The following is an 18,788-nucleotide window of genomic DNA, read 5'->3' as shown; positions in this document are numbered from 1 at the left end:
TCTACTTATAAAGTTCTAGTAAAAGTACTATTATATTATTTAGAACTATTAATATATATTTTTTTAAGAAATTTTAGAGATTCTTAACTTAATATAATATAAAATATATTAAATTCTAGTATATTTTATAGTTTAGTAATAGTATTAGACTATTTAACTTTTTATTAATTATTTATTAAGTAAATTAGAACTGCTGTTATTACTAGAGACTTATAAGAATATACTAAATTAGTTTTTAAAATTAGATATAAGATATTTATTAGTAAATCAGTTCTCTATCTATAAATTAATATATATTTTTTTAATTATTTAGAGAAAATCTTTTTTTTTTATTTAAATAGTTTTATTAGTATTATTCTAATGTGATCGCAGCTACGCTGAGGTAACAGTACTACAGCGCTATGTGAGGGAGCCTTTTACTTTAGCTACGGCCCTAGTGACTGCACCACAGGCTTAACCCTACAGTGCTTAACTACCCTGTATATATAAAGAATATAGCGATCCTTATTTTTAGTAGAAGATCGGCAACTCTCTATCTCTTATAGTATACCGCTACTTGCAATCATATCTGATAGTATATCTGAACTCGGAGACAGAGTTTCTCTACCCAGTATAGCCCCACGATACTCGATTAGATTCCGCAGGTTGTAGTAAGATATAATAGATCTCAAAGAGCTAAGTAGTCTCGCTGGTCGAGCTGTCTATAAAGAGTAGTATATAACTAAGAAAGAGAGACCCTGTTAATTAAATAATCCAATAAAAATAACAGAATTCGCTATACCTGAGAGCCCTAAGAAAATAGCCAAGTAATAACAATAACTCTTGTAATAGCTGAATCTTCCACAGCTACTTGAGCAAACGAAAGAAACTATTAGTAATAAGACAGCTATAGTAGTCTTCAAAATATTGTAGATATTGGTAGAAGAGTAAATAAAATCTGTAGAATAATAAGTACAAGTCACAGAAGCTATAGTATAGTAGATAATAATACTTATTACTCGATAGACAGTAGAAGAAATAGCTTAATAGATTATAAATAAACTTATATAATATATAATAGTATAGACTATACTATCTATAGCTCTACAAACTTCTCTATCGATAAATATCTCTAGTAGTACCACTCTAGCTACAACAATAGAAGAAACTATATTAATAGATAAAATAGTAGTAGCAAGAAATAAGTATTTCTATCGGAAAATCTCCGATCTCAAATAAATTCCTAAGTATAATAGTTATTTCGAGAACAATACTATAGATAAATAGCTATAATAAGTAAATTAATATTTCAAGAATAAATAAATTCTTGTGTAGAAAAAAGCTACTGAGATAGAGAAAGTAATTGTTACTAAATAGAAGTTTACTGGAACTGCGCAAAAATACTAGAAAATAAAGAAATAGTATATTACAGTAGAAAATAACAATCCTATTATTACTCTTGAATAGCTGAAGGAGTGGGTCTATACTAACTTCAGCAAGTATCGCAGAATAACTAAATACTGAGAAATCTATAATAACTGCTATTAAGAAACAAGATCTGTGCAGGTATATACTAGTATCTATACCGATATAGTAATCTGTATCTTATCCCTACTCCCAGAGAATATCTATATTCACTATTTTATAGTGCGAGTAAAGAAAATTCTATAGGCTAAGTAGATCGAGAAAGAAAATCCTCCTATAATATTTAATACAGTAGTGAAGAAGTTTATCTAATATAAATAGAGTAAGATTATATCCAGCTATATCTACTGCCTTAACCAAGATAGTAATAGAGTAACGGAGATCGATAATCAGTAAATAGAGCCGATAGATTTGAATACTATATATAGAATAGACAATCGGTATCCTACTGAATAAAATAGTGAGGGATCTAACTGTAGCAGCAGCTCTGAAGAGATACTGAAGTACTTTTACTACTATAAAAAAGGGTACATTACCAGATACTATAAGTTAAGGCTAAGAAAGAATATATCAGAGAAAGACTATAGTTGCTAAAAAAAGAAGTACTAGTTGACTAAATAAAAAAGTCTTTTTAAAGAAAATAGATTAGTCTAAAACCCCAGATTTTCTAGATAATAAGGACACAGAGAAAATAATTATTTAGATAATAAAATCTAAGTATAACAGTTATCTATATATTTTAGAAGATACTATATTCTACTACAAAAGAGTAATTGGACACAGCCCGATACAATATACAATATAAATTCTTGTGGATTCAGAGACAAATTATATCTTTGTAGTACAAGCCCTGACACAAAATAGATCTTAGTTATAGAGATAAGCTAGAGTACCCCTAGAAGTAAAATTCCCTAATAGAAATTTCCTAGAAACTAGTAATATCTATAGTTTACTACTACAGCTAGGAGAATAGCTAAGAAAGATTAATATATAGACTATCGAGTTAGAAGAATATAACCTTATTTTTAGCTGTGACTGGCTCCAAGACCTCAACCCTTATATCGACTAACAGATATCTGAGATAATATTACAGGACAGTAAAAGCAGATCCTACAAGATCCAGCCTACTGATCCAAGATACTATATACAGATAGGCAGAGGATCCCTAAATTTTATATTAGTCTGAACAGCCGCCAAAGCAATCCAGAAAAGAAGAGATAAGATATAGCTTTTTTTTATAAAGGCTACCGACCAAATAGACCTAGATAACAGAGAGACAGCGAATATAGAGCCAATAGTCCTCGAGTATAGTGATATTTTCTGAGAGTAACTGCTAACAAAGCTACTACTAAAACAGAGACTAGCCTATAAAATCAATATAGATAATATACTACTGATTAATATTAATATCTATCCTTTATTGCCAGAAAAGCTAGCAGAGCTTAAGATATAGATAAAAACTGCAGTCGAAGCAGAGCTGATATAACCCTCTATTTCTGTATAGAGATTTCTGGTAATTTTTATAAAAAAGTCTAATAGAAAATAGTAAATATATATTAATTACTGTACACTAAATAAAGTAACTATAAAGAATAGCTATCTCTTACCGCAAATTTAAAAGTTTATTGATATAGTTAGCTAGACTAAATACCTATCTAAGATCGATCTTCTGTCTGGATACTGGCAGATTAGAATTAATAAACTGTCGATACTAAAAATAGTGTTCAATATAATTTTCAATAAATTTAAATAGCTTGCTATACTCTTCGGGCTATACAATATATCTACAATCTTTTAGATAATAATAAACCGGATATTGATACTATATATAGAAATATTCTATATAGTATATCTGAATAATATACTTATTTTCTCAAAATTATAAAAAGAGTATAAGAAATATTTTTATACTATCTTATTTATTTATTTAATCAAGTTTAACGTCCATGTGAAGCCAGTTGGCTATGACAGACATATGTCTAGGCAGTGGTCTAGACTACTGTCCCTAATTTATCTCTAGGAGCTCTATAAGCTCCTACTATCCTTTGTATATTTGTTCTGGTCCTTTTCCTCGCCCGATCCGCCTATCTATGTCAGAGTATTTGGGCTGTGCCCTCCTCGGTATTTATTGTCTGTTAGATAATTCCTAGATATGTCTAGGCTACTCTTTCTACTATTCTTCTCCTCTACTCTCTGCTTTCTCCACTAGTCTAAGATCTCTTAGATTGTCTCTAGAGATCCTATCTATCTCCCTGGCTGCCTCTCCTGGGAAGGACCCAGTCTTTGTTATTGTAAGGAATACTATTAGGGCCTTTATAGCTCTCTGGTCTTTAAAGAGGCGGCTTTCTGGAGCTATCTCTCTTTGTCCAGGTAGTTGTACTCCTGCCTTTATTAGGGCCCTATACAGAGTCTGTTGTTGATGGCGCTATTGCCTGTATTCGACTAGTAGATAATCTACTGTTCCCTGAGGAGCTTGGCAGTTCTGATATCTAGGGGAGTCCTAAGCTCCTATCCGACTAAGATAGGTTAGTACTGCTACATACCCAATTTTCAGCTGGTAATATCGATGTGTAAGCTGTTTGAGAGCTGCTCCTGTTACCGGATCTAGTTTCTAACTCTTTTATAGCTGATATCGCTGCTGAGCTCTGCTAGGTCGCTTCTATAGAGTCTATATAAGCTATTGTTATCTCTAGACCTGGTTTGCCTCTGTACACATTCTGCGTAGGTAGACTAGACTTAGGCTTCGGTCTATATCTCTTGGAGGGGGCTTTTTAGCAGCTAGCTTAACTGTTTAATCAGTCTTCTTATTTCCTAGTACTCCCTGATAACCTGGGACCTATTGAATAGTAGTCAGATACCCCTGAATTATTAGTCTTTAGGCTATATTCTGTGTCTGAATTGCCTATCCTTGTCCTGCACCAGTTCTGTTGTTTTGTAATCTAGCTATCGCTGCCCGGGAATCTAATAGAACCCTGATAGGGCCTTTATAGTCTATCTGCTCAGCTATCTTAAGTGCTTTATATACCTCTGCTAGTTCTATATTAAAGATCTCCTTTCCCTGTCCCAGAAATATCTGCTTAGTTGTCCAGGTACCTGAAAACTGTTACTATATAATATCTGCCCCTGTTTATCTATTATTTAGGTGTAACCTATCTGACTATATAGTTAGATCTTTATATAGGGTATTTACTTGCTGAATAGTCTCTGTCTCTATAGACACTAGTATAGTACCCGGAAATACTTTTAGAAAGGTCTCTACTGTTTTTTTAAATTCTGCCGATGGATCTGTCTTCAGTATTTCTACTAATTTAGTAGCTAGATACTGTCCTAGATTCTATAGACTTTGTGTCTTAGGGCCTTCAGCCTATATTTGATTATCTGAGAGCTGTTCCCCGGGCTGTACATAGCAGTTACTATTACAGAAGCTAATAGGCAGTATAACTTGTATTGGATATCTCTCAGGTAGTTCTAATAGTCTTAGGCTATATTGTCTCTGGTGTTTGTCTAGTAGTACTATTACTGGAGAAAGAGCTACTTCTTTAATAAGTAGTTTAATAGGTGTAGTTCTCAGTATATCTATAATTGCGTATACCTGTCAATTGATTAGATATTGGATTTTTTTTAGTTTATTATTTTGACTCTGCTACCAAAGCTCTGCTTTATATAGTGTAACCGCTTGTACTGTAGCTACTTGAATATGTTGGACAAGACCTGGTAATAGCCTTTGGTCTCGGTATAGACTTTGTATCTGTGCCTCCGCCCTGCGGGCTTTGTGTAGACAGATATAATAGTATACTTTAAGGGTCAAACCCCTATCTAGCTATATTCCTAGTCACTGTGTAATCTTAGAGTTAAAGACAACCCTGTATTCTTCTATCTAGATCTTTGCTTGCTGTATCTAATTTTTAAGTAATCTATCCTTTTTTCTAGTAAAAAGAACTGTCTTAGTTTTTTCAGTATCGAACTGAACTGCTTGTTTTCTGCCTTACTCTATAGTAATCTTAGCTGCCTGTTCTAGGTTCTGACAGACTCTTTGTACCGAGTTAGCTGATATTAATAGGGCTATATTATCTGTAAAAGATATAGCTCTGATACCAGGAACTGCTTATTTAATAGCTTAAAAGATCACTCCTAGATAGATAATAAAGAGAATCGGGGAAACTGGTAAACTCTGTAGGACCCCTGTATCTATAGCCTGTACAGGATACTGCTGTTGGTCGATAACCAGCTATATTCTGCGATCTGCTAGAAATAACTGTACCCAGCAATATAGATCTCTGTCTAGGTCTAGATCTAGTATTTGCTTCACTAGTCTTATAGTATTTATGTGGTTAAAGGCCCTCTTTATATCTATAAAAAGGGCTCCAACCAGCTGCTTTTAGCCCTATACTTAGTGTACTTCTTGAATTAGGTAGGCTACTGTATTAACTGTACTGCGTTGTTTTCGGCTGTCTATTTGCTCTGGATGTAGAATACCGGCTGTCTTGCAGTAGCTAGAGATAGTTTCTGCTACTATCTTTTCTACTATTTTCTCTATACAGTTTAGTAAACTGATCACCCTGTAGGCCTTGACTATCGAATAGTCAGGCTTATTAGGCTTGTGTAGTAGGATCCCCTTTGCTGTCTTCTATACCTGTGGGTATAGTCCTAGTCTGAAGTACTGGTGTACTAAAGCTACTATTTGTGTAGAATCCCAGCTCTATAGTAGTCTCAGTGTCTGGAAATTGAGACGATCTATTCCGGGTGCCTTTTGAACTGCCTGACTAAAGAGGGCTTTTTAAACTATATTATAGTTTATCTGTAGATATATAGTACTCTGAGAGATTATCTCTATTGCCTTACTCCTAGGAGCTTTAGAAAATAGGACTTCCCTAACCAGAGCTTTTTTTGTATTTAGGATAGTTGCTTACTGTCCCTGGGAGTCTTTGAGTACTGGTATAGTTCTGGTAGTTAGAGATTTACAGTATCTTAGTATCTGCCAGTATCGGGTTAAGTCCTTAGACTCTAGTTCTTTATACTCTGTCTCTGCCTTGCTTAACTATCCTATTAGAAAGGTCTTCTAGTATTCGCGCTTTGTCTTTTTAATAGATTAATAGTAGCTATTCCGGGCTCTCTTTATATTCTGATTAGTGTCTAGATCTGTTACCTATATCTGTTTGGCTTGTATATATTCTTGTCGGCTGGCTTTGACCTGCAGTCCCTACTATTGTTTAGAGAATAGGGTTATCTATATAGGCCTTGTGTATTTACTTAGTATCTCTGTCAGAGCTATTTATATCTATACTGTCTCGCTTTCCACTTCCCCCCTGCTGTAGCTATCCAGTAGAGTAAGTTGGTTTGCTGCTAGAGCTTTCTATATCTATTTAGTATTTTCTAAGACTTCTGGATCTACTTCCAAATCTCTAATTTACTATCCAGTTATCTGTATATTGGTTTTTTCAGGTCTTTGTTCTAGCTCTTTCTATTCAGCTAATATCAGCTTATAATTAGATTCTGTAGGATATTTATTATTAACTAGTCAGCTAGTTAAGGAGCCTAGCTCTGGAGTTAATATTGTTAAATTAATAATTAAGATACCAGGAGTCTGCTTAGACCTGGTAGAAATATCTGGCTTATTATTAATATATAGATTAAATCTCTTAATTAAATTCTCTAGCGGTGCTATATTAATATATTAACTAGTCTGGGGATTTTATATAAGACTATAAGTATTGAAATCTCCTAGTATTAGATATCTTTTTTCTACTAGTAGATTCTATTCAGTATCCTCAATAGCGCGGCAATATTTAGAATTAGAGTCTTGTCAGCAGTAGTCTTTATCTAGCCAATTATTATAGCAGTTTACTATTCTTGTTCTCTGAACCCGGTTTCTATTTCTATCCAGATTTCAGATATCTAGGGCTAGTATATAGAAATAGTTAATCAGATTAGTTCTGACTTCAGTGATTTTTTAGTTTAAAAGATTTTTTTGGACTACTATCAGTACTCTATAGTATTTATATTCTCCTTTCTATAGCCAATATAGTAAATAGGTAGAGTATCGGAACTCCTGTATAATATAGGGCTTCTGTAAATAGATTATATCTGTTTATCTCTAGAGCTCTGCTTCCAGGGCTGCTATAGTAATAGAATAAGCTCTGCGACAGTTTTACTGAACTATCAGTATTAGAATATACTGATAGATCTTACTAGTCTAGGAGTCTAAGAATCCTCTATAGTCTAGTCTCAGGGGATAGTCAATAGAGGTGTCTAAGCTACCCTAGTAGAATTACCAGATAATGAGATACTTCTTGGATATATTCTGATAACTATCTAAACTACTAGTAAGCTCTGTGGGATGGTAGATACTTGATTTTACTGTTTTCAGACTGTCTGCTTACTAGGACAGTTTGTAGCTAGTACAGGATATCTATCTCTGCAGTTACTATACTTTGCTGGAGTATATTAATATATCTTTTCAGCTCTAGCTGAGTAGTCTAGAACTGAGTATTTATAGTTTAAGCCTTTATAGGGATCTGCACAGATAAAGTATTTTGGTAGATAGTCTCTGTAAGTCCTATAGTTTTTATATCCTATTCCACAGTATCGGAGGTAAACTGTATCAGATCCTAGCTTCTAGAAATGCTCAGCCCTATATTTAGAGCCACCGAAGTATATACTATTTATTTAAATCTGCTGAGTCTCTGTCAGTGATCCTACTATAATTATAATACTAGATTCTTTTTGAGTACTATTTCTCAGTCCCTTAGAGCTTTTTAGCTATATAGGATCTCGCTTTAGATATACTGTACTGTCTATTTTAATTTCCTGCCTTGCTAGACCTAGGCCTAGAGTGAGGTATTGCCTAGTAGAGACTCTATAGATCTTCAGTCTATATTATTACTTTGGTATTTCCAGTGAGATAACTGTAAAATCTATCTTTCTTACAGCTACTATTAATAGATCTATATATCTGGGTAATAGCATTTGATTCAGAGCTCCTTTCTGTAGAATAATAGATATAGCTCCAGTCCGAGTATAGTCTATATCTACTATCTGTAGGAAATCTGGTAGTCCTGTTTTAGTAAGAGTAGTATTAAGCCCTAGAATAATATCTTTATATTCTATCTTTGATATATCTAAACTGTTTTCTTACCTAAAAAACAGTCTTCGGGCCTCTAAAGGGGACTGTTTTATAGCTTTCAGTTCAGGTAGTGCTTCAGTCTAAATCCTAGAGTACTTTTAATAGTACTTCTTGGTAACTGTCTACTATTTTTATTCTCTCGGATTGGTTTTTAGTAGGGCTGTAATATCTGTATATATAGTCTCAGGCCTATTAGACTTATTATTTAACGCGGCTCTGTTTTGTGATCTGTGTATAGAAAACTCTGCTTTTCTATTCTAGGCAGTCTGGGGGGTCTGGGAAGTCTGTAATAGCTTATTCTATACTGTTTTTAGTTCTGGCTTTATTAAGAAAAACTTAGCTTGTTAAAGCTTCTGAACTGTCTCTTCTAGAGTCTTAATTTGGGCTTTATATTATTACTTATAGATCTGTTACTGTACTGTCTGGGTCTTAATTATCTAGTTAATATAGATCTGTATTATTTCAAGTTCTATCTGTCTTTCGAGCTCCTGGCTTTCCAGCGATTCTATTAGGGCTTGATAGTACTTATATAGAGATTTTCTAGAGTTTAGACTGTATCTGAGTATTTGGTCTTGTTCTCCCTATTTTCGGCTGCTTTGAGTGCTCTGTGTAGTTCTACTACTTTTAGAGCTGGCTCTACTTGGGACTCTACTAGATTCGCTACTACTTATCTGCTCCAGGTTTATAGATATATCTAAGACCCTAGGGCCCCCGCGATATATCGGTATTGGTAATGGTGGTAATAGTGGTAGTGGCACACCGTTTAGGGGTGCCCACCTCGACGCGCTCGGTAGACCACCACTATGGGGGTTTGGGACCTCCATAGCGGTTCCTGGGGCCTCAGGGGGCCTTTCTCGATCGATTAATGTGTTAAAATGACGTGTTTAGATTGAGTGTTGATTTTGATGTTCATTGCCCAAGTTTATATATAACTTAGAAAAGAATAGTAGAAATGCGATTTGCTGAGTCGCTGCCCTCTTGGGCCGCTGCCTCTGTTGGGTTTGGCGTCCGTGTCCGCCGCGCCGTATCCCGCATAGCGTCGTCCATTTGCGGTTTAGCCTGCCTGTATCGGGCTTAGTGTCAGAAACTATCCCGAAACGGGATCTGCCGTCCAGCACCGCCCGTCCAGCTGCCTCCTCGATCTATATAAACTCGCGGTGCGTCGCTCAACGACCACACTCCTTTTCCCATCAGTCTCATTTCCCCTGGAAGTCCAGGCAGCAGCAACATCCCTGGTCGGCTGACGTGTCCCCTTCTTAGCTGAAATCTCTGCATCTGCGACACAGCCCCCTTCTCCACTCCCAAGATTGGATTGACCTGCCTGTTTCGAAGGAGAACGAGGATGGATCTTCTCAGCTTATCCTGCAGGATTCGACGGGCCTTTTTTTTTTGTCATCCCACTGTATCCAGTCAAAGCGTACCATTTCTTCGTGGTTCTTTACTTTGTTAGGTATTGGAATTGACATCCTAGGTTACAGTACTTTCGTATCTCGCGTACCCTACAGCTAGGATGTTTCGCCCTCCTCACGCGGTGGGCAAAGTACGGTGGAAAACGGAGCAGGTGGAGTGGGACCAATCTACTCTTTGCTCTATGATGGCTTGCGCGGACCCCAAAAACGCCTTGTGACGGTTTACGAATGTAACACAACAATCGAAGTAGGTTGTCTCTTCTCCAACAGCCCATCGCTGAACATGTTATCGACCAGCCGGCCAATTTCCGAACCCATAGCCTATCGCAAAAATGCCTCATGGAAAGCTGCGGCTGAGCTGACACTTTTCGATTGAATTTGGGCTCTCCTACTTGGAATAAGCCGCAAGCAGTGCGTTGTTGCTGGTCAAAAGGGGAAGTCTTTTGGGCTAATCTCTGCACTGTTCTAAATAATGTGCTGGAGTATAGCAACGCTGCAGCGCCACTTGATCCATTTACGACCAAGTAATCGGGCACTCCTACAGTGGACACATTTTTTTTTTTTTTTTTTTTGGTCGAGGCGGTTCAGCGATCCGCTCGACACGTTGCATGATGGCCGGTCGATGGAGTTCGTCTCCGGCTGCACCATATTACGGCCATTTTGGAGTGCCTCATCGTATAAGTACTGTCAACCCTTTTGCTTTGCTCAGATCAACCAGTGAATATATTATCTGATCTGTCCTCCCACGCTTCTCTTCCATAACTGCCATAACCATTGAAACTCACACCCGCTGTATGCCAGAGGGCTTTTCGAGAGATGCAAGTGAACCTTGATCAAATAGAGTTCTACTACGGCCCCAGCCGCCAGAGGCCTCGAAGCACACTGGCCTCTACTGGTGGTAATCGGCCAGCTCTCACCCATATTCCACAGCCCTTTCAGCGTTCTTTCTTTTCCAATGAGCCTGTCTTCATCCAAGCACCGGCACCGACAAATATACTAGGCTCTTCGGCACCCATAACGCATGAACAGCCCTCCACTGGTACCACAAACCTACGGAATGTGTTTGATGTCGAAATATCGAATTTCTATGGCAGAGCCGCATCACAACCACAAATGATCACAGAACGCAAGTCCCTGGCTACTACAAATATATCAGGAACTATTGATTCTCCATTGGGTCTCATGAAATGCTCCCTACCATTGTCAGAGCCACCACCTTTTGAAGATTCCACACCGACGTCGCCAACTAAAAACGGACTTGAGCAAGAAAATGGACTGCCCAGTAATATTCTCGATACCGTTGACACGGCAAATTCTCACCACTCCATGCCGCCTACAGCCGCATCTGAATCAGTCAGCAATGTGGGCGGCAGTCTTTCTGTGTGCGGTGATTTTCAGCAAGAACCAGTTAACAATGCTACATACAAGTCACATTGCATCCCAGATAGAGATCCATGCCCAACGACAACCAATGCTCTGGAGCAGACAGAAAATCCCGGGGTAGCTGAGGACAAGTCCATTCCATCCTGCCAACCATATCAGTCGAACGCACCCTCTGGCCCAGAATGTCCCGCTAGCCTAGCCATCCCGAGCGTCGATAGACCGGAATCCTACCCATCGGTTGCTGTGGTTGTACCAGTACCTCCATGGGCGCGAGGAAAAGTTACCAGGGCAACCACAAGGGTCGCTGCGGTGACTTGCAAGAAGCGGCTTCGAAACAGAGGCAGTGGCAATGACTACCGGGATCCTGAAGTATCAATTCCTGACGCGACTCGACAGCGCCCGAAGGAGAAACCAAAATCTAGGATGAAGCCTCTGCGTCATTCACAGGGCGGTTCAGACCCCGTTCCATGTCATCGTTCTCGTGCTATCCATGAGGTCCGCGGAAGAGCCATCCTCACCGTTGAATCCAGTGGACTGAGGCCAGCATATTATTTCACATTCGTTCCAGACGCTAGTCCGATGTTGGCTCAAGCCCCTCCGGTGGATACATCAGGAAAACAAAGGCCATATACGTCAGAGGAAAATGCACTGTTAGTGCGACTGAAGGAAAGAGAGAGAATGTCATGGGCGGAGATTGCTGCACACTTCCCTGGACGAAGCGCATCATCCCTCCAAGTTCACTACTCAACCAAATTACGCCACAAGGCTACCACTCAGGCTAGAAGGCTACGAAATCGCCGATGAGAGGCACTGGGCTCTAGGTCGTCCAGGCCAAAAGAAGCGAACAAACGTATTCAGTCTATTTGTCTTCCGACCGTCGACTCCCCTTCCTGATGGTGAACGTCAACTATCTGAAGAACCATTAATTCCTGAAGAGGAAGCCCTGGACTGTCCAAGGGATGTTTGTATCATCTGTTACGGCTTATCTTGCCATTCAGCGCCCAATTCTCCCCATACATTTCCTTCCAGACGAATACACTATTCGTAAATAAATGAATTCGATCCAAGATGGGCACACACAAAGCCTTCGCCAGAGAGGCTTTGCCCCAGTAAATGTAGGAAACATAAGTTGAGCCACAATAAATAAAATTCATTTGTATAAATGTAGTGCTGTCGCTCAAAATGGGAATTGAGTCCGAATACCAATAGATCGAAATAAAAATTCAAAAAGAATGACAAATGAAAATCGGATACAGGAACGGAAGATTTTGGAATTAGCGACTGTCCGCAGAAGGTTGCCTCTATCTTCACCTGGCTCGGTCTAATCAGGGTCTATTTTATACTTAATTTAGCCCTGGATTGCTGGCTGAGAAAGTACAAGGTTTCTGCCTCGCGAAAAGATTGGATTCCCTCTATCGTTATGTGATCAGTCTCGAATCCCAAACGATAGACCACTGCGCCTGGTCCAAGAGCAGACATGTATCTCTGCAATTGCTTCCTTGTTTTCTTAGCGATGAATGGGTTTGCCTTGAACCCAAAGTAGCTTTTGTACTCTAACCAGTGATACGTTTTCCCATGAATTGATACAGGCTCCAAAAACCGAATATCAGGTGTTGGTTGCAGGTTTTGTTCGTTTTGCTCACTTTCCGTGAAAAACCGATAGCCCATCGCTCTTATCTGATGGGTAAAGCTGTTCTCCGCTAGCTGCGCATCCTTCATTTTCTTTTGCAATCTCTCCTTGCCTTCGGGCGTGTTGTCAGGTGGCAAGAGACGAAGGGCAGCCTCGATAAGGGCCGCGATAATCATATGATCTAATTGTGTGTTGATATGTCGCAATAAGGTATCCACATTAGGCTTCATAAAACGAAGGCGACATGCCATTTTAAAAATAGGCATGACTGCATCCCGAGGCACTCCGAGATATGCGGGATAGATATCTGTGACGGTGACCCCAATCATCATTGGAGAGCTATCACTCAGTCCTTGCCGGGCGCGTTGTGGCCCCTTGGAACGGACATTGGGGTGGTATGATCCGCCTACTAGATATACACTCTGACACTTCGAATTTTCCATGTGCTGTTTCTTTGAACGGGGAGATTTAAAAAATTTCTGGCATCTATCACAGCAGTGCTTAGAGGATCGAAGGTGCTGTTCCAGAGATTTTATATCCAGAAAATGTTGCTGGCAGTGTTGACAGTAAGCCATAATAAACGCAATGTGGTCAAGGAGAAGCAGCACTGGTCAGAGCGTTCAAAGGAATAAGTATTGAAGTCGCACATAAACATGAATTTAGGCTTCGTTTCTTAAAGGCCTGCCGAGCTTAAATACTCTCCTAAAGATATCTACATCTCGAGATATAACCGATGGCCTTCGTACAATATGTGTTTTTATGGTAACGTATTGGGCAACAGCCTCGATGGGTGGCGGAGCGGATGGGAAAAGAGGTGATTGACATACATGAGAATGCAACGACATGACTCGCGAGTACCAACACACTATTATATCAGAGCCGAAATATTGGTCTCATTGCAATTGGAGGTAAGTGCTGATTGGAAGGCCTGTATAGTCGCTTAGGCTGACATTGAAATACGTCCAATGGGCCACGTGTGCCTCTTTCCCGTTTTATCTATATACATAGACTCAAGAATCCCTCCTGTCTTTTCTGTAGAGCATATCCATGTTTAGAATGAATGTGTTCATAATCTGATTGATAAGCCATTTGATTTTTTTGAACGTTATCTGTCCAAGTATTTTTGTGTAGCATATTGTCGGAAATTTACTTTCACCAGCAGTTCTTATCAGTGAACTCAGAGAATACTCCATAATAGAGGGAAGACCTATAGACCAACTAAAGATTGATCAGCCTATTGTTTATTGCTATAAGACGTTGCTGCGCGAGGCTGAACGAGGCTGAACGAGGCTGAACGAAGCTGAATCCCGTAATTACAGCCTAATTGAGTGTGGGTTTGCTATCAGTATTGAATATTTCTGGAAGCTGAGAGTAAACAGCTGGCTAGAAAAGCACCACTAAGGCCTCATCTTGGTTGAGAAAACCAACTGGTCCATAATTCTTCTAAGACTGCCATAATCACCAGACCCTACTGACCACCAATCGGTTAACCGTAGCGGCTCCGGTTTGCCTGGGGTTACCATGTCTGTCTTCTCATGCTATTTTCAGTTTAACTTGAAGTGGCTAGTGCCGCATTGTCTTCGTTTCCTTGACACTTCTACAGGAAGGGATAAAATAGCCGAGACCTGCCACTTTACTATCTAGGAGGAAGCAACGGAACGACAACATCCTTGCAGGATGAAGCCAATCAGCAACTACAGCGTGTCAGTATGGTATTGGTGCTCAGCGAGACATTGGCTATGTATCCAACGAAAGGCAGGTAAGGCTTGCCCAGACAAAAGAATCGCTTTCACGGATGACTTTCATAACCCTGTTATGGCTCATGCAGTCCACATATACTGAGGGTACTGTAATAACAACCAATAAGATAATTACAAAATAGCACTAAAGAAGGATAGGGTAGCAATAAAAACCGCCACCAACGCAAATGTGTAGCTTCCCGCTGTCAGCCCCATGTTTATACTCTGTCCGACAGCAGCCCCAAGAATGGTAATAAGAATACTAAGCGCCACGGCTAGACCAACTAGAATCAGCAGTCTCTGCGTGTGCCACCCATCTACGAGTAGCAGAGCTGGAATTCCCTCACCAGAATCATCACATGCATCGAGAAAATGTGTGGTTGCCAAGTCACTGTATAATAATCAGTAAGGCTTTTTTGCTTAAATGCTGTATCATTTACCTGTAACGAGTGATGAACCCACGATATTCGAGGAATTCTAGGAAATCACTCCTCCCTCTAGAACTCCAGTAGAACTCCAGCAATGCCTCACTATGCTCCAACTTTCGCTTTTTCCGCCTTAGCCGATGGTGATGCTCCAGTGAGCAGTAAAATTGGGGGTACTCCTCAGTGCCGCCCATAGTCAGATTTCTACAATTCTTGGGGCGAGAACATGGCACAAGCGTTCCGTCTTCTCTGAAGCCTGCGCTGCACTCTGGGTAAAATTCACATTGTTCTAGCGCTCTTTCGATCCTTTCTACTTCGGCGGCAATATTGATGGGCAATATCATAACCTCAACCTCTTTGCTGTTCCTTTGCTGTAACACATGCATCTGCAGTTCAAATCAGTTCTAGTTAACAGGAAGAGCTTTTGCTCGACGAACCTTGACCATTTGTATCTTGATTGGGCCACGAAGTAAAAGACGTCTCCACTATCCAAACATACGTTCGACGTTGTGTGCTTCAAGAGGTTCACCTGATAATATCGGCACATCTCGGGCAAGACTTTTCGCTCCCCGATTGTAGCATACCCAGACACATTGTTCATTTCCACGCTCGACTGCATCTTTGCATAAGGTGTGTATTTTGGAAGGTTTCCCAGTGTCCTTGTGGTGTAAGGATACAAAAGGGTGGGATTCGATATCCCTGACCTTTACGCGGGCTATGTCTTGGCTATAAGCATCGAAAGGGGTTGGACATTTGACACGGTGGCCTTCAGTAGCGGACATTGAGAGCTCCAGCTTCTAGGCAGTAGAGAGCAGAATCTGCTACAGTACAGGGCTTCAAAATTAAGAAAAACTTTTGGAACACTCTTTGCTTTATACATATGTTTCGTTACTCTCGGCGAGTAAGCTAGTGTCAGCCTCTGCGCGAGGGGAGGGGCTATGCTATTTCTCGGAATGCTGCCAGCTAATCTAAGCCATAAGAGTTTATATCATAAGCTAGCATGGATCTTCCGAATGAACAGACAGAATTGAGGCGCAAGCTGTTTGTCTGTATCATATGGGCTGATGTCTGATTTTGCGACTGCCACGTCACGTCCCCTCTTCGTCTCTACGATAGATTTCCTTATATTCATGACCGTGTCCCAGTGTAAGAAGAGGTCATACTATTCAATACTCCAAACGTCCTAATTCCTTTTCCCAAAATCCGCGATTTACTATTTGAATTCGCTCATGCCTTCACAAAAATACTACGCTGTTGCTCAGGGCCGCTCTCCTGCCCCAGGCATTTTCTTATCTTGGTACGCTATCTACTAAGTTTGAGGGTGCGATAGCTCCCCCAATAACTACGTATTTTTCCTAACAGTATATGGTAGGGATGTGACGAAATCTTTAGTCAATGGATATAAAGGCTCACTTTTCAAGGGTTTCTCAACCCTTGAAGGCGCAACAAACTACCTGGCCGACAACAACATTCCAGAAGACCAGAGAGTAATTCGAAGCGCCTCCGTGGATAAACTACAAGCATGAGTATTTGTTTCCAATATGCGTTGGCGGACTACTTGCTCGTGTAGAAATATGTGTGACCACCAAACTTGGCATTATCGTTGTAATATACCCGCCGCGTCCCTATTAAGAATGTGTGTATCAGGAAATTCATTTTGCTATCACCGTAGAATGCTGTCTTTAGTATCCTCAACCATAACTAATCTTGGTATTATGGGTTGACCATGCTTCATGAAGAAAATACAACAAACTTGCTGTAAGGAGAGAGAAATAGATGATGCTTTTTTTTTGCTTTTTTCTTTTATTTTTCTTTTTCTTTTTCGTTTTTTGTTCTTTTCTCTATTTCGTTTCCACTGAATTACTTGTCGCTGTTAAGGGTGCTGTTGAGTTTCTACTGCTATGAAAAATGACGCACTATATTCCCAGGAGGTAAAACTTGACAAAGCAGAGCGGAACAAAAGACACGCATGAGGGGTAAATATCCTACCAAGGACGGTCTTTGCCCTAAGGTCACGGACACAAGGTGGGAAATTACTGTAGATCATGTGATCGTAATGGTTCTTGATCACCTTTGTTGGTACTATCTCTTTATTAGGACTAGTGCAGTATTCTCAAGCTCCGCCCAACGCAGGTGATCAGAATTCAACTTGCCCTCCGCCAGAGTCACTACTTGTCAATGTGAGGCTGCCCGCTAACAGACGCAAGTAACTCACTGAGTGACACTGCAGAAGGCTCTTTGGGAAAATAATGTGATCTTTGTGGCTCAGAAGCCCCCGGCAGAGATTTACAATGGCAGCAGTCCGTATCTACTCTTTCTTCGTGGCTGAGTATATGTTCAATCCAGATAAAACTGGTATCTTGGGTCCATTCATCATGGTCCTTGTTGAAACACTCGTAACAGTCAATGCCAAATGACCATCCTTTGTGATGGAACCAGTCCTTAATTGCTTCGGAAGACGACTTTATGGAGATATGACTATCAGGCGGAGCAGCAATCCAGCCATCCATCTTTAGGTAGCCATATCCAACAAAATTAGGGAGGTCTGGAAGTAGTCGTTCGAGACATGTGATATGATAATATTCGATAGAGCCTAATATAAATACATCAATTAGAAAGAACCAATCACTTGCGATTAACATCCGTACTAGAACGTGCAGATATCCGTTTCAAAGCGAAACGATAATAAGACCGGATGATTGGATTCCCGGTGCTTCTCCTAGGCATACAATCCCATGCGCGGCAGTGGCTAGTCTTGATCTTAGGAACTTCCTGTAGAAAGAGCGCGTATTTTCCAGATCTTAAACTAGCTTCAATGAGGGCAGCTTGTTTTTCTCGTTTGCGTTGGTCCCTCTTTTCCTTTAGTTGCTTCAAGGTAGGAACAATTACTTGAGGCTGCAGTTTCGGTTTGATGATATTGCTTGATTCCGTCATTGAGATCTTAAATATAGGTATCAATGTAACTGGTTTATATCCACAGGGGACTTGGGAGTTTTGAGTCAGGATTGAACTAGGATATATCCCGTGTGGCCTAGACTCCTGCTTCTCACTCTGCACTTTGCTACTATTAAATCAATGATCTTTGTATAAAGGCCTTGAGATCTAAATTTAGAAAGCAAGGTAATAAATATCAATAGATAATGAGCAAGCTAAGCAACGCTCAACTTACTGAAATGAGGGAGTTGCAAATATGAAACACTGTAGCCTAGAAATGTTTGATATCCTAGACTATGATTGGTAGAGGCACTACTGTTCCAGATACATCTGCTGTAGATCCCACAACCACCATCACCGGAGCCCAAGAGCCTAGAAATAGGGTAATACTGCTAGATAATTCTCTGTTCTAGTATCGGGGTTTGTGTTAAATGATTAGGACTTATATCGAGCCGCAATTTCCTGCCAAGTGACCTGTTTGGGCCTTGGATAGTACGTCGCCTAAGTTGGTTAGACTCTGGACGTCTGACAGGGTTAATGGATCCACCTACCAGCTGCTCTTTTGACGGAGACCAGAACCCGTCAGAATTAAAAAAGACAATCTCGCCGCTATGTCTTAATCGAATTGTTAAGGAAATATCCGCGTCGCACTCCTGGCAATACTCATATGCCTTTAGGAATAGCTGAATCTTCCGTCGATTCCGTTGTTGGCACCTTGACTTGGCACTATCCGGTCGCCGG

General features: G+C 40.0%; 5 protein-coding genes across 5 annotated transcripts; 1 reads left to right on the top strand and 4 right to left on the bottom strand.

Moving 5' to 3' along the window:
- Positions 1-9,726: 9,726 nt before the first annotated feature.
- Positions 9,727-10,508, bottom strand: BDV27DRAFT_139063 (uncharacterized protein). Its single transcript, XM_032069370.1, has one exon. The coding sequence runs from the start codon at positions 10,275-10,277 to the stop codon at positions 9,966-9,968; it is 312 nt and encodes a 103-aa protein (XP_031920681.1). The 5' UTR covers positions 10,278-10,508; the 3' UTR covers positions 9,727-9,965.
- Positions 10,509-10,547: 39 nt separating this feature from the next.
- Positions 10,548-12,123, top strand: BDV27DRAFT_151197 (uncharacterized protein; the record flags this gene model as incomplete). Its single annotated transcript, XM_032071336.1, has 3 exons — positions 10,548-10,554; positions 11,426-11,755; positions 11,888-12,123. 3 exons carry the CDS (start codon positions 10,548-10,550, stop codon positions 12,121-12,123), a joined length of 573 nt encoding a protein of 190 aa, XP_031920680.1.
- A 528-nt stretch (positions 12,124-12,651) lies between these two features.
- On the bottom strand, positions 12,652-13,278 carry BDV27DRAFT_151196 (uncharacterized protein; the record flags this gene model as incomplete). The annotated part of the gene is made up of 1 exon (XM_032071335.1): positions 12,652-13,278. One exon carries the CDS (start codon positions 13,276-13,278, stop codon positions 12,652-12,654), a length of 627 nt encoding a protein of 208 aa, XP_031920679.1.
- Positions 13,279-14,611: 1,333 nt separating this feature from the next.
- On the bottom strand, positions 14,612-16,046 carry BDV27DRAFT_139060 (uncharacterized protein). Its single transcript, XM_032069369.1, has 3 exons — positions 15,551-16,046; positions 15,129-15,499; positions 14,612-15,079 (listed from the first exon to the last, which is right to left on the bottom strand). Exons 1-3 carry the CDS (start codon positions 15,557-15,559, stop codon positions 14,821-14,823), a joined length of 639 nt encoding a protein of 212 aa, XP_031920678.1. The 5' UTR covers positions 15,560-16,046; the 3' UTR covers positions 14,612-14,820.
- Positions 16,047-17,281: 1,235 nt separating this feature from the next.
- Positions 17,282-18,047, bottom strand: BDV27DRAFT_151195 (uncharacterized protein; the record flags this gene model as incomplete). Its single annotated transcript, XM_032071334.1, has 3 exons — positions 17,282-17,706; positions 17,768-17,972; positions 18,003-18,047. The coding sequence occupies 3 exons, from the start codon at positions 18,045-18,047 to the stop codon at positions 17,282-17,284; spliced, it is 675 nt and encodes a 224-aa protein (XP_031920677.1).
- Between the last annotated feature and the right edge of the window lie 741 nt (positions 18,048-18,788).

This window comes from Aspergillus caelatus, assembly GCF_009193585.1.
Source record: "Aspergillus caelatus strain CBS 763.97 unplaced genomic scaffold BDV27scaffold_429, whole genome shotgun sequence".
In the NCBI taxonomy this organism is placed as follows: Eukaryota; Fungi; Ascomycota; class Eurotiomycetes; order Eurotiales; family Aspergillaceae; genus Aspergillus; species Aspergillus caelatus.
This window is presented reverse-complemented; position numbering and strand designations above follow the sequence as displayed.

Bases quoted from the DNA above. Each gene is read 5' to 3' on its own strand.
- BDV27DRAFT_139063 (XM_032069370.1), bottom strand. From the start codon at position 10,277: ATGAGGCATTTTTGCGATAGGCTATGGGTTCGGAAATTGGCCGGCTGG.
- BDV27DRAFT_139060 (XM_032069369.1), bottom strand. The intron at 15,080-15,128 runs GTAAATGATACA...ATTATTATACAG, and splicing joins GGGTTCATCACTCGTTACAG to TGACTTGGCAACCACACATT.